Raw genomic sequence first — 13,978 nt, 5'->3', positions numbered from 1 at the left:
AAAAAAAAAAAATGAAAAAATGCTGGCTGGGTGTGATGGTGCAAGCCTATAGTCCTAGCTATTCGGGAGGCTGAAAAAGGAATATAGCTTAAGCCCAGGAGTTCCTAGCTATAGTGAGCTGTCACCTTGCCACTGCACTTGAGCCTAGGGCAATAGAACCTGGTCTCAAAAACAAAAAAGAAAGAAACATGGAGGAATGTAGTAAACATCACCACAGGGAACAAGAAATTCAAATGCACCAATCCTACAGGACAAATGATCTGATTACTTCCACAGATGAAGTGCCTACAGAGTACTGGGGTGTGGGAGAAATTACTGTCAGACAAAAAGATAGGAGATGTTTCAACCAAAAGCAATGATGGACCTTGTTTGCATCCTTATTCAAATAAACTAAATGTAAAGAGACATCTGTGAGACAACCACAATGAAAAAAGAGCACAAACGGAGTAGCATGAGATGATACTAAGGAATTATTGTTAATTTTGTTAAGGGTGATAATGGTATCGTGGTTTTGCTAAAAGAAATAAATCCTAGGCAGTGCCTGTGTCTCAAAGGAGTAGGGCTCTGGCCCCCTATACCGGAGGTGGCGGGTTCAAACCCAGCCCAGGCCAAAAACTGCAAAAAAAAGAAAGAAAGAAATCTTTAAGGCTGGGTTCGGTGGCTCATGCCTATAATCCTGGCACTCTGGGAGGCTGAGATTGGTGGATTGCTTAAGCTCTCAAATTCAAGAGTAAGAGCAAGAGTGAGACTCCGTCTCTAAAAACTAGCCAGGTGTTGTGGTGGGCACCTGTATTCCCGCCTCCTTGGGAGGCAAGAGGATCGCTTGAGCCCAAGAGTTAGAGGTTGCTGTGAGCTATGACACTACAGCACTCTACTGAGGGTGACAAAGTGACTATGTCTCAAAAAAAAAAAAAGGAGCTAACACATGCAAAGCAATTGTTATTAGTGCTAATCTTCATATCAACCCCATGAAGCAGGTCCTGTTTTATCTTCATTTTTATATATGAGTATATATGAGGGATCCACACACAGAGGAATTAAAGTTGAGATTCCACCAGAGTGGTTGGAGGAATTAAACTGGTTAAAACTATAAAGGCTTAGCATGAAGCCTGACACATATCAAATGTTCAGCAAATGTCTGCTGTTAATATCAGCATCACCATTTGCTAAAGTGAACATGATCAACCTTTATTCCAGAATGGGAAGCTTCTAGCCGAACGGGATGGAGTGAAGAAGAGGAGTGAGGAGCTGGCCACGGAGAAGGATACTTTGAAGGTGCTGCCCCTCCCTAATGCCTAACAACTTCCCATAGTCCCTGGGGCTATTTTTCCCATTTCCAGTTTCAGCCACCACAGTCTGGTAAGAGCAGGGTCTCAACTCAAACCATCTGGTTCCCAGGGCCACCTAGGCAGCTCCCAAGTGGGATGAAATCCCTAAAGTCCAAGGACAGCTCTAGAAATTGAAGAGAGGGTGTTCATTTGGGATAGTAGGGGTGGGGCAGAGGGAGGGCCCGGCCAAGGGGAGTGCTGGGAAGCCACACAAATGCATGGATTCCTTCTTTGGCAGAGGCAGCTCTGTGAGTGTGAACGCCTCATTTGCCAGCGAGATGCCATCCTGTCTGAGGTAAGGGGACTGGAAAGGAAACAGCTTTGCCTTATACATGTACCTGCCTGCCTCCTGCCCCAGTCTGGAAAGGGAAGTCCTGCCTAGGTCTGATCCCTGGATAAGCAGCTGGAAGAGGCTGGAAGGTTTTGTTTCCCCTGGACACAAGCTTGACCCCTCAGGATCTGGAAGCCCTTCTGCTGATGCTGTCTTAGCCCTTAGGTCTTCCCTCAATCTTACCTTGTCCCTCAACTCCCCATCCAGCCCCAGTATCTTTGTGGGGGCTAGGCCCAGTCTCAGTTGGCTTTGGGCTTTCTTAGCGCACTCACCATGCAGAGAGCCTGGCCAAGACGCTGGAGGAGTACAGAATGATGACTCAGGTAACTCAGCTGCCTTCACCACCCACAGGGGCCCCTCTGCCTGGCCTGCCCTCACCACTACTTTCTCTGGGACTTGCTGCCTCTTCTCCTTCTGCCTCCCTCTGCCTCTTTCTTACTCTGTCAGTCTTTTTTTTAAGTCTCCACATCTTGCTTCTTCCATCCCTACTGTATGACTCTGTTTCTTTATTTTTTATTTTTATTTTTTTTAGAGACAGAGTCTCACTTTATCGCCCTCAGTACAGTGCCGTGGTGTCACAACTCACAGCAACCTACAACTCCTGGGCTTAGGCAATTCTCTTGCCTCAACCTCCCAAGTAGCTGGGACTACAGGTGCCCACCACAACACCCAGCTATTTTTTGTTGCAGTTTGACTGGGGCCGGGTTCGAACCCGCCACCCTCAGTATATGAGGCCCATGCCCTACCCACTGAGCCACAGGCACCGCCCCTGACTCTGTTTCTATTTGTGCCTTTTCACTTTTTTTATGTCCTTCCTTCCTCTCTCTCATGCTATGTATCTCTTTTTCTATTCACTTTCATTCTCTATAAGTGTCTTCTCACTGCCTCTACCTTCCTTATCTTTCTGTGTCTCTGCCTCTGAGTCTAGTCTCTCTTTCTCCCTGGGGGACTCATCTCTGCTTGGCTCTGGTCTTTATGAGTCTCTACACCTGTGTTTCTCTTGCCTCTCTGTGAGTCTGTTTCCATCTATCTCCCATGTTTCCCTCTGTCTCTGCCTCTGCTCGCCTTCTTAGTTTTCCTGGCTGTAGTTTACCTTCTGGGTTCCTGTTACTCTCTCTTTGGCTTCCTAAGTTTCTCTCACTGCATTCTTCCCCTGTCAGTATGTGTCTGGAGAACCCAAAGAAGTCAGGGAAGTGTAAAGGACTGTGGAAGAGGGGCCCAGCAATGGGAGGTGGGAGGATTAGAGCCAGGCATGCCCCCAACTGCCTCCTTTGCAGGAACTGAGGCTGGAGATCTCATGCCTAGAAGAGCAGCTGAGTCAGAGCCATGAGGGGCAGGATGAGTGAGTGGAACATCAGGGATATTGGGAGGACACAGGAAGGGAGCCCAAGAGTAGGGACGCCTGACCTCCAGCCCCAAGATGGGCAGGGCAGGGAGCCCATTACAGGCTGATTGAAAAGTGGCAGGCAGGCGTGGAGCAGCCTTCCTCCCTTCCTGACTGTGGCTAGACTATCTGAAGAAGTCCAGGCAAGAAGAGTAGGCTGGACCAATCTGCTACCCCCATCGCTGGGCTTGGAGATCAAGGCCATTCAACAGGTGGGCCTAGCACCCTTGGAATATGCTGGGGACTACCAAGGCAGAAACTCTATAAACATCCTTGCTCTGACCCTCATAACTGGCCCAGCCCCTGACCCTAGAGCTCTGGGCAGTCAGCCTGCTTGGGGAGCCACAAACTCAAATTGCTGCCAAAGGGGATCCCACCCTAACCGCACCGTTTCTATAGCTCTCTCTACCTCAGAGCCCAGCCCCCAAAACATCACCAGCCTCCAGCCCAGGCCAGACCAAACTATGACCCAGCCCTGACTCATCTCTATCCTATCTCCTTCCACAACCATCTCTGTCCTTAACTTAATCTCTAACCCAACCCTTGGTCCTGGCACCAAACCTTCTGCTCTTGCTTCCACCCCCTCCCCAAACCCAGATTCACCTTAGCCCTTTTCCACCTTCCATCCTATTCCCAGCTCCATACCAGAGCCCATGTTCATCTCCGTCTCTTACCTCATCTTCTGCCTTAACTTGGACCTCTCTGACCTGAAAAACAATTTCTCCTTTCCCAGAAACAAGAAGCAGCAGCTACTGATCTCTCCAGTCCTCTGTGTGGAGTATGGCAGTGGAAGGAAGACATCAATGAACTTGATGAGGAAGCTGAATTTCCACCTGAATCCACAGCTAGAGAACAAGTGAGCATGGGAGGGATTTTGAGCCCTTAGGAGTCTAGAAGCTCGGAAAGACCCCCAGAACTCTGAGAGCCACCTGAGCTGGCTGTGCATTTTGCTTGTTTCTCATTCAATGAGCAAATATTAAAGACCCACTGGGTGCTAGAAACCAAGCCACAATCCAGACAGGACACCACCCTACCCTAGAGATCAACTTGCCAGTGAGATAGACAAAAGTGAACAAAGCAAATACAAGCATTCAAAAGTGAACAAAGCAAATACTGTGGCTTTTGCTGTTATTTTGTTCTTTAGAAAATAAAAAGCTGTTGAGAATCACCTTTGGCTGCCTTGGCACCCAAAGCTCAGTAGTTAGGGCCCGGGCCACATGCACTAGGGCTAGCAGGTTCAAACCCGGCCTGGGCCTGCTAAACAACAATGACGACAACAACAGCAACAAATAGACAGGCATTGTGGTGGGTACCTGTAGCCCAGCTACTTGGGAGGCTGAGGCAAGAGAATCGCTTAAGCCCAAGAGTTTGAGGTTGCTATAAGCTGTAATGCCATAGCACCCTACCAAGGGCGACATAGTAAAATTCTGTCTAAAAAAAAAAGAATCTCCTTTGGGCCAGGTGTATTGGCTCATACCTGTAATCCTAACACCGGGAGGCTGAGGCAAAATTGGTTGAGGTCAGGAGTTTTGAGACCAGCCTGAGCAAAACAAGATCCCATCCATGCTAAAAATTAAAAAAAAAAAAAATAGCCAGGTGTGGTGGAGGGTGCCTGTAGACCCAGCTTACTCAGGCTGAGCCAGAAGGATCACTTGAACCCAGTAGTTTGATTTCTATGAGCTAGACTGACTCCACAACACTCTAGCCTAGGTGACAGAGTAAGACTCTGTCTCAAAAAAAAAAGAAAAGAAAGAAAAGAATAGCTGTATTTAAAACTGTGCTACTATAGAAAGGTAATAAGTCCATTGTTTATCCTAACACCATAGGGATACATTAAACCTGTATGTTTTCCTTTAAGAAAAGCTTAGCAAGCTCACTGTGAAACCTTGAACTCAGCAATAACGGTTGTTTTATGACTTCCACAATTACCCGAACAACATTTCTACATCATTTGAAACAACTGAAACATGTTATCTTCAATGTCTACAACTGAGAAATGAGATTTTAATCTATTGGTGTCAGAATTTTTTTAAAAAGAAAATATTGTTAACAGCTCTGTAAACAATACTATATTTTCTTGAAAATTCTACCACTTCAAAGCTTTGGTTTTTTTTTTTTTTTTTAGAGACAGTCTCACTTTGTTGTCCTCGGTAGAGTGCTGTGGCATTACAGCACTGGGCTTAGGCAATTCTCTCACCTCAGCCTCCCAAGTAGCTGGGACTACAGGTGCCCACCACAATACCCAGCTATTTTTTGTTGCAGTTTGGCCGGGGCCAGGTTCTAACCTGCCACCCTCAGTATATGGGGCCGGCCCCCTACCCACTGAAGCTACAGGCGCTGCCCTGTTGGCCATCCTCAATGGAGAAAATTCCTGGGTTGAGAGAAGCTTCTGTGTTTTTCTTTGACACCAGAGCTTATTTGGGTTCTTGTTTAACTCTCCCAGTTTCTCTGCAATCTGCAAGATAGGCATCCTCATCCTCATCCTCTCATCCTGTTAACTCATGGAAAACAGAGGATTTTCCTCCCTCTCAGAGGGAGAGCGCATGTCCACACTCAAAGTCTTTTTGGTGGGGGGGGAGACAGAGTCTCACTATGTCACCCTCGGTGGAGTGCCATGGCATCACAGCTCACAGCTTGAGTGAGCTCACAGACCCTCAAACTCTTGGGCTTTAAGCAATTCTCTTGCCTCAGCCTCTCAAGTAGCTGGGGCTACAGGTGCCCGCCACAATGCCCGGCTATTTTTCACACTTAAAGCTTTTGAGGGGAAGAGCTGCCTCCCTCAGAAGTAGTATAAGTTAGTTTGAGCTTCTGTTCTGTGCTCTCACGGAGACAGACCTGTCAAAGTCAAGACTGACCCAGGCCTCAGGGTGCCACCTGTGCTAGGCCTAGGGATACAGAGCTGAGTCACTCAGGGCTGAACCTCTCAGTGCTCAAGGCCTGACAGGAGAGACCAGGCACACGGGCTACCTTAATAGGGACACTAATGGTGCTAGAAGTGGGAGGTGTGCCCTGTGGGAGGCCAGAGGGAGAGGGGTGCCTGTATCAGGTAGCAGATAGGGAGAGATATCAAAGGGAAGCTGACACTTGAGTTTTCTTTGAAAAAAGAAAAAAAGGAGAGAGCTGTTAAGTGTTTTGAGGAAAGAAAGGCCTTCCAGGCAGTGGGAACAGCCTGTGCAAGGACTCGGAGGCATAAAATCATAAAATGCTTGGTGAATACAGGGTGCCTGGGGAGGACTAGTGAGAAATGAGGCCAGGGCCAGACCATGAAAGGAATTCCCTATTTAGCTGAGAGACTGTACTTTTCTCCATAAGACCACAAAACGTCTGTGAGCAGGGAGGAGTGAGCTCTGGGCATAAACAGATCCCTCTAGGACCAAGGGAGGGACCTACTAGAGGCAAGGAGGAGACTGCAGAAATGGAGATGAAGCCTAAGTCAGGCCAAAACGCTATAGATGAAGAAAAGGGAACAGGCAGAGAGAACAGAAGTGGAGGGATAGGGCAGGAAACAGATGGGCTATGGGGGGCTAGGTGATAGGAAGGGAGAAAAAAAAGGAAAGTTACTGACCTTACCTTGTGAGCTTGTGAGAGGAAATCTTGAGGCATCTCCGGGAGTCTACCCAGAGGCAGTTGGATGCATAAGACTGGAGCTTAGTGAATATACAATAGAACCTCTGTAAGTTGCCCACCCAAGGGACTATAACAAACTGGTCAACATCTGCAGGTAGTCAGCATAAGAAACTAGGCTACCGTATTGACATGTACATGTGGTGCATGTCTGGTGTATGAAAATGTGGTCAACTTAAAGAGGTAGTCAGCATAGGGAGGTAGTCAACTACAGAGGTTCTACTGTATGTAAAAACCAGAGTTGAGTTGGTGGCTGAGGTCACCAGCAATAATGAGAAGTCTCTGGAGAAAACAGAGAGGGGCCTGGGTCCTGAGGGAGAGCAGGTGGTGCCAGCCCAAGACTGCGGGGCAAAGGGTGCTAGGAAGGGAAGTGCTGAGCTCCTTTTGCTCTTGGGTGAACATGAGAGAGCTGTGCAATATCTCAGTGGGGTTAGATGATCTGAACTCATGGGTTCTGCTGGAGAAGGAGCTTGATGGAGTCTAGAACAACTGTCCAATTTCTGGCTTCTGCTTCTGGAGGAACTGTAGAGTCATCCTTGCATAGGAGGGCACAAGAGGAGGGCAGGTTTTAGGAGACGCTGGTGAATTCATGCACAGGTTGCAGCCCATAAGACCTGCTGTCTGTGGGGTCTGAGAGAGAATGATCATTGTTGGAATAAGGGCATTTTGAGTGAGAAGAGTCAGGGGAGACCTAACCTTTTTGTTTCCATAGGGAAACTTCCAGGGAGAGCTGGCAAACCCTGGAGAAGGAAGGAAGGAACTGTCAATGTGGTAAGGAGCTGGTTCCTCACTGCACCATCCCTCTGCCTCAGAGTGACACCAGCTACACCATGTGTAGAGTATCACAAAGACTGGAAGAGCCCTGAGGGAGTCATTCATTCATTCATTTATTCACATCTTCACTGAGCAGACCTCAGGCCTATGGGCCAGGAGATAAGTCAGACCAGCTCTGCCCTCAATGAGTCCAGGTTAGCAGGAGAAAGACCCTAACCCGGACAGTTCCAGGAGACCATCTGGGAGAAAACCAAGCCCACCTGGGGGGAAGGCTCCCAGGGGAGGTGCTCATGCCTGAACGGAGCCCTGTAGGAGACTCTTAGACAAGAAGAAGACACAATTGTCAGGCAGATGGGACAGCTTCATCACTCAGTCATTCTCTAACTGAAACACCTCTCCTGGGGCCTTCAGGGAACCCCCTTGAAGAGCTCCCAGTCAGTTGGGAGATTATCACAGGCTCTGGAATCAGCCTGAGTTCAAATTCCAGCTTGGCTACTTTGTAGGAAGGCTGGTGTGAGCGTTCAGCTGTATGCTGAGAAGCCCCAGCCCTGTGATTGTTATGTGATTTATATGAGGCTTGTTGTGTCCAGGCCTCCAAGGATATAGAAAGTACTGGATGTCTGGATGTCTGGGCCCCTCCTCCAGGACCCTATAGCCTTGGGGCTCTGGTTTCCCTTGGTGCTTCCCTCTCCCCCTCCCCTCTTTCAGGCTCCTGACAGCAGCAACTAATGAGGCTGCCTGCTATGGCCTCTAATTGGGCTTGTCTGGGAAGAGCTGAGATTGGGCGGGATGGGGGCTCTGGAGCTGTGACCTCCCACCTCCCCTTGCGTCACCAAGGAAAGGAAAGATGAAGGGGCTGAGCAGTAGTAGGCGGGAGGGAGGAAGGCAGTTGCCATCTGTATTTCTGGAGGATAGGGGCAATATTATCCACAGGTTGGGAAGCGGAAATGAGGCAAGTGGTGGATACCATGGCTTCTAAAAGTGGCCAGGACTTGAACCTTGAGAGGGGCTGAGAGTCTAACTACCTGGGTCCCAAACAGAAATTTCAGAGTGTCAGACAGGGGCAGAGGCTGGGGGACTGCAAGCCTGCATCCCTCATTTGGTGAGCGCTGAGGTAATATCCAGATCCCTGAATGTGTTAGGGCTAAAGCTGGTAGTGGTATGGCTGCAGGACAGGGTCCCTGGTCCTCAGTGAAGACAATGCCTGGTGGTGTAGATATCTAGGTCTCAGAGGGGCATTCATGCTGGGAAACTTGAGACCTAAGCCCCCAAAGAGGCATTTCAGGGACTCAGACAATTGTGATCCCAGGGAGTCTGAGGCTGGGGGCTTATATATCTAATAGGAGGACCTGAGATGGGAGCAGAGCTCAAATGGTTGGATTCTATGGGCCTGGAGGTCTAAGTTAGAATCCTAGTCTTTAAAAAAGACCTACTAAGACGTGAGAATAATTAAGAGTGGCACAGGCCACTAGACAGAAATGGGAGGAGAGGCTTCTACACACGCCTGGGATCTTGGAGTGATCTGAGTCTCTGGTGTTTTGGAGGGTGTGAGAATTGGAAACCTCAGCTCCTGGCAGGGGAATTAGGTAGGAAAATGGTGCTGATAAAGCCAATCTGACATGAAGAGGCCCCTTTACCTTTCTGGGAGTCATAGGCTCTTTTGATATATATATTATTATTATTATTATTTTGCAGTTTTTGGCCAGGGCTGGGTTTGAACCTGCCACCTCAGGCATTTGGGGCTGGCGCCTTACTCCTTTGAGCCACAGGTGCTGCCCCTCTTTTGATAATTTGGTGAAAAATCCCCTAAAATGGGTGGAGGGAGGGTGATTGGTGGGAACACCTCTATGGTTTATTTTATAAGGGTACAAGTGAATCTTTCTAAAAGTAGAATATAAACTAAGAAAACACAATAACTAAGAAAATGACATGAAGGCTATGTTAACCAGTTTGTTGAAAATATTTCAAATTGTATATGAAAACACCACACTGTATCCCATGATTGCATTAATCTACACAGCTATGATTTAATTAAAAAAAGAAAAGAAAAGAAAATTCCCCTAAAAAACATATTTGGAGCACACACCCAGTTTCATCCATGGTTCCTGATTTGTGTTAGACCCCTGCCCTGAAGGGGTTCTCTTCCAGCCCTTCAGTGGGCAAAAGGAACCAGGCAGAAGAGGAGGATATTTGCAATGAATGACTTTGTTGGTCCTCAGGTTACCCAGAAGAGAGGAGGAAGATGAAGCAGATAGCAGCCAGACAGCTGACAGCCAGATCATGGTAGGCAGTCCCCAGTGCCCCTCAGCCTGTCCCCATCCCCTCCAGGCCTACAGAGGCTGAGTTGTTTCAATGCCTTCCAAGCCCCTACCCCACACCCCTACTCTTCAGAAGCATAGAGAAAAATCATTTGACCAAGAAAGATAACAAGGTCCTTGCTGTATCCAATGAGAGTAATGGTGATGAGGGGGAGGCCCAAAGGCCAGAATATTCCCAGGGGACCCCCAGCTGCCCCATACCCACTCATGCACACACACACACACCTGCAGCTGCTACAGTGGTTACACCCCCAGATTGCATCAATGCACATGCACAAGCACCTATACGCTGTGGTGGGAAGGCAGCCTCAGAATTCCCCAGGGACCCAGTGACCCATACTCCCCTGCTTATAGCCACACACTGGCTTCACTGCTCTTTAGGGGAGCAGTGTGAGGTGGAGGTTACAATTCTGATCCTCAGGCAAGGAAGGGGAGAGAGATTGGTGAGGAGAGTGAGGAGCCCGCAGTCCTCAGTTAAGGAACACAGGAGCTGGGCTGGAATCTGTGTGGCTGTGGGCCGGGTCCCTTATGGCTCCTCAGGGCCCACACTGACCAAGAAGTCTGGTCTCAGGGATACTGAGCTCCCAGCAGCCTGACCTAAAACCCTGCCTCTTCCCCTCCATACGGCACTTCCTTCCAGGGAGACTGGGGTTCTACCAATGCTTCCTCACAGCTCATTTGGGGATAATCTTTCGCAGTTCCCAGGGTGGGGATCAGGGTGAAGGACCATGTCATAAAGGACCTGGCTCCATGCCTGGCATAGGTGGCCATAGTGAAGATGATTGTTGGGATGGGTGTTCTGTTTTTACTTTTTGTCATTGTTACCGTCATCATTATCATCTATAGAGCAAAAGTGTGGGAGTAGGAAAGCCCTTCCAGAAGAGAGACTTTCGGTTGTATAGCAGGTTGGGCCTGGCCCCTAGAGGAATATCTGGGGCTTGATATTAAAGTACCTGCCAATTCTTTTTTTTTTTTTTTTTTTTTGTGGTTTTTGGCCGGGGCTAGGTTTGAACCTGCCACCTCCAGCCTATGGGGCCGGCGCCCTACTCCTTTGAGCCACAGGCGCCGCCTAGCACCTGCCAATTCTTACACAGGCAGGAAGAAAGGCTCTGAGGAGTACCTTTACTGACACAGGGATGGACACTGGTGAAAGACACAGAATCACTGTTCTCAGGGAGGTTGGATGCTTCCAGAATCAGATGAAAAATGGAGATTATAACTTTTTTTTTTTTTTAAGACAGAGTCTCACTATGTTGCCCTTGGTAGAGCACCATGATGTCACAGCTCACAGAAACCTCAAACTCTTGGGCTTAAGTGATTCTCTTGCCTCAGCCTCCCGAGTAGCTGGAACTATAGGCGCCCACCACAAAGCCCAGCTATTTTTTGGTTACAGTTGTCATTGTAGTTTAGCAGGCCCAAGCTAGGCTTGAATCCACCAGCCTTGGTGTATGTGGCCAGCACCCTAGTCACTGAGCTATGGGCGCTGAGCCTGGAGATGATAATGTTGAATAGCTCACAGAGTTACTTACTGAGCACTCACTATGTACCAGGCACTGTACTAAGCCCCTTCCCACACTTTTTTACCTACATTTACTCATATAATAACCATGTTAAATCTATAAGATGGAGACTGTCATAATCCCTGACCGGCAGATGGGAAAAATGAGGCATAGAGAGGTGCCTCATGCCAAGAACACATAGCCCGAAGCTGGCAGAGCTGGGAACTCAATCTGGCAGCATGGCTCAGAGAAGCTCCCACATTAAGTCCCATGTTCCATCACCTTCCTTGTGGATATTTATGTCCTGAGGGTTTCTCCCAATCCAGGACTCAGTGCCTCAAGTTCATCTCTTTGTCCTCCCAGGCTGATCCTCCCATTCCTCTGGGAGACCCTCATCCTACAGACATCCCAGGATGCCCTCCTGAGAGGTAACAGGACCCACAGGAACTGGGAGGGGGCTTGGGTGTTAAGAAAAGCCCTGTGGTGATTGCCCTTCCTTCTTTCCCTCTAGTAGCCTTTCCCAGCCAGAACTCCAGCAAGCTCTGGTGCCTGTCATGAAAGAACTGGTCCCAGTCAGGAGAAGGCCCTGGAGTCAGCTCTGCCTGCCTCCACAGCAACTCAGGTGTGTCCCGAGCCATCTCCAGAAGGAGGGAGATGGTCTGACTTTGGGAAAGGCTAGGGGCTCCTGGCCCCTGCCCTAAGCACTCCCCCTCATCCCCACCAGGGTCACTCGGCACCCACTGATCCCAGGCCCGGTCATGGCCCTGCTGCTGCTGTTGCTGATCTCCATCCTACTGCTGGGCCAGTCCCCACCCCCCACCTGGCCCCACCTCCAGCTCTACTACCTCCAGCCCCCACCAGTGTGAGGCCTCCCCTTCCCACCCAGAGCCCTGTCTAGTTCAATAAATCCCCCAGGGTTCTTTGTCCTGTTAGCCCCATTGTTATGCCACTGTTGTTGGGCTTAAGCCAGATACGGGACATGAGGATCCAGTCCCATGTGTTGGATTTTTATGTGATGTCTCTTGGTTTTATAATGTTGGTGACTACATTTCTTAACAATAACAAAATATACTCAATAATGGATTAAACACTAAAGGTTATTTTCTTCACAAAACAAGTCTGGAGGAGGGTAACTATGAGCCCATAGCTCAATCTCAATAGCCTCAGAGTTATAGTCTCAGTAATTCTGTGGCCCCTTCCCTCATGCTCAGGAGATGGCAGTTGTCATAGTGTCTTCACATCTGCAGAGAGAAGGAAATGTGATAGAAAAGCAAAGGTCTTCCCAGAGCTGCTTGCAACTTGTATTTACATGTCTTGTTGTCCAGACTGTCATGACCTTCCTTAGCTGTAAGGGAGGCTGGGAGACATGAGAGGTGCTTGGCACATTGCTGCCCAAACAATCTGTTAGTGAGGTAACCTTTGGGGAAGGTAGATAAAGTAATAAAGTGTCTTGCCATGGCAACTCATTCAGAAACAAAATTTTTGAGACAATAAAAATAAAAACAAACTTGCACTCTCACCCTGCCTAGAGTACAATGATGTCATTATAGCTCACTGCAGCCTCAAACTCCTGGGCTCAAGCAATCCTCCTGCCTTAATCCCCCACCCCCAAGTAGCTGGGACTACAGACACCCGCCACCATGCTCAGCTAGTTTTTATTATTATTTTTAGAGACAAGGGTCTCACTATGTCATCCAGGCTGGTCTTTAACTCCTGGGCTCAAGTGAAGCAGCCTTCCAAAGTGCTGGGATTACAGGTGTGAGCTACCTCACCTGGCCTCATTCAATTATTGATAAAACACTGCAGGGCACAGACCCAGCGACACAGACCATGAGTGTGTAGCCTATGAGCTCCCTGCTTCAGCATTTATTACCAGAATGCTTTGAAGGGGTTTCTGGACACCTGTTCTCCATGATCTCTCCTTCCCTATTTTGTCTGCATCTATGCCCTGCCCCCAACACAGGGCCCTGACTCAGTCCTTCCACTACCCCATGGGTAGCAACCTGTGTTGACCCAGTTCTAATTGAATCTTAGGTCAGTAATGAGTGATCTTCCATCTCCCTCAAAATACATGCAAGACCAATGTTAACATTGACCATCTTCGTGGTCTAGCTTTGATGCATTATTATACTATAAGACTCTCTACCTAGAGTAAGGCTGAGGAGATGAGGGTAATGATGGCGACTGAAAACTGTACCCTACTCCCAGAAAATATATCACTGGGCACCAACTGTGTGTCTAGCATGTGGCCCTTGGTACTGGAGTTGTATGGGAAATGTCCTAAGCTTTGCTACCTTATAGCATTGCTTGGAAGATCCAGGAAGCTCCATATAAGTAACAAGAGCTGACAACTAGGAAGGCTTGCCCCATAGTGGGAGGGCACTGTTGCCAGGCACTTCCAGATGTTTATTTAATCTTTACCTCAACCCTAAGAGGTAGGTCCTATTACCACTTTACAGGTAAAGAATCTGAAGCACAGAGAAATTAAATAACTTGACCCAGATGTCACAGATAAAAATTTCAAGAGTCAGGACCCATATTCAGACGGTCTAAGTTGAGTCCAACAACTAACTTCACACAGTGGTCATTGCTGATTATAGCAGCCTAGCATTTAAACATCCTTCCTTGCCTAGGAAAATCCCAAAATAGGAGGGAAGCAGGGCCCCACTTTCAACTGTGTGAGTCAAAGGAAGTGATGTTCCCTCTCCCATCTCTCAGGA

General features: G+C 48.4%; 1 protein-coding gene across 1 annotated transcript in view; it reads left to right on the top strand.

Moving 5' to 3' along the window:
* CCDC155 (coiled-coil domain containing 155) overlaps positions 1-12,124 on the top strand; it is a 24,356-nt gene extending 12,232 nt beyond the window's left edge. Inside the window, exons 9-19 of the mRNA XM_003801494.1 lie at positions 1,198-1,275; positions 1,567-1,623; positions 1,923-1,982; positions 2,937-3,001; positions 3,168-3,255; positions 3,777-3,899; positions 7,380-7,438; positions 9,661-9,706; positions 11,622-11,686; positions 11,773-11,880; positions 11,983-12,124. Coding sequence (XP_003801542.1) covers positions 1,198-1,275; positions 1,567-1,623; positions 1,923-1,982; positions 2,937-3,001; positions 3,168-3,255; positions 3,777-3,899; positions 7,380-7,438; positions 9,661-9,706; positions 11,622-11,686; positions 11,773-11,880; positions 11,983-12,124 — 891 coding nt within the window. The remainder of the gene's footprint in view (positions 1-1,197; positions 1,276-1,566; positions 1,624-1,922; positions 1,983-2,936; positions 3,002-3,167; positions 3,256-3,776; positions 3,900-7,379; positions 7,439-9,660; positions 9,707-11,621; positions 11,687-11,772; positions 11,881-11,982) is intronic.
* Positions 12,125-13,978: the final 1,854 nt, after the last annotated feature.

The sequence above is a fragment of the Otolemur garnettii genome, unplaced genomic scaffold (genome assembly GCF_000181295.1).
Source record: "Otolemur garnettii isolate 467f Iridium unplaced genomic scaffold, OtoGar3 scaffold00211, whole genome shotgun sequence".
NCBI classification, from domain to species: domain Eukaryota; kingdom Metazoa; phylum Chordata; class Mammalia; order Primates; family Galagidae; genus Otolemur; species Otolemur garnettii.
The sequence above is the reverse complement of the archived record's forward strand: the minus strand, read 5'-3'. Positions and strand labels throughout refer to the sequence as shown.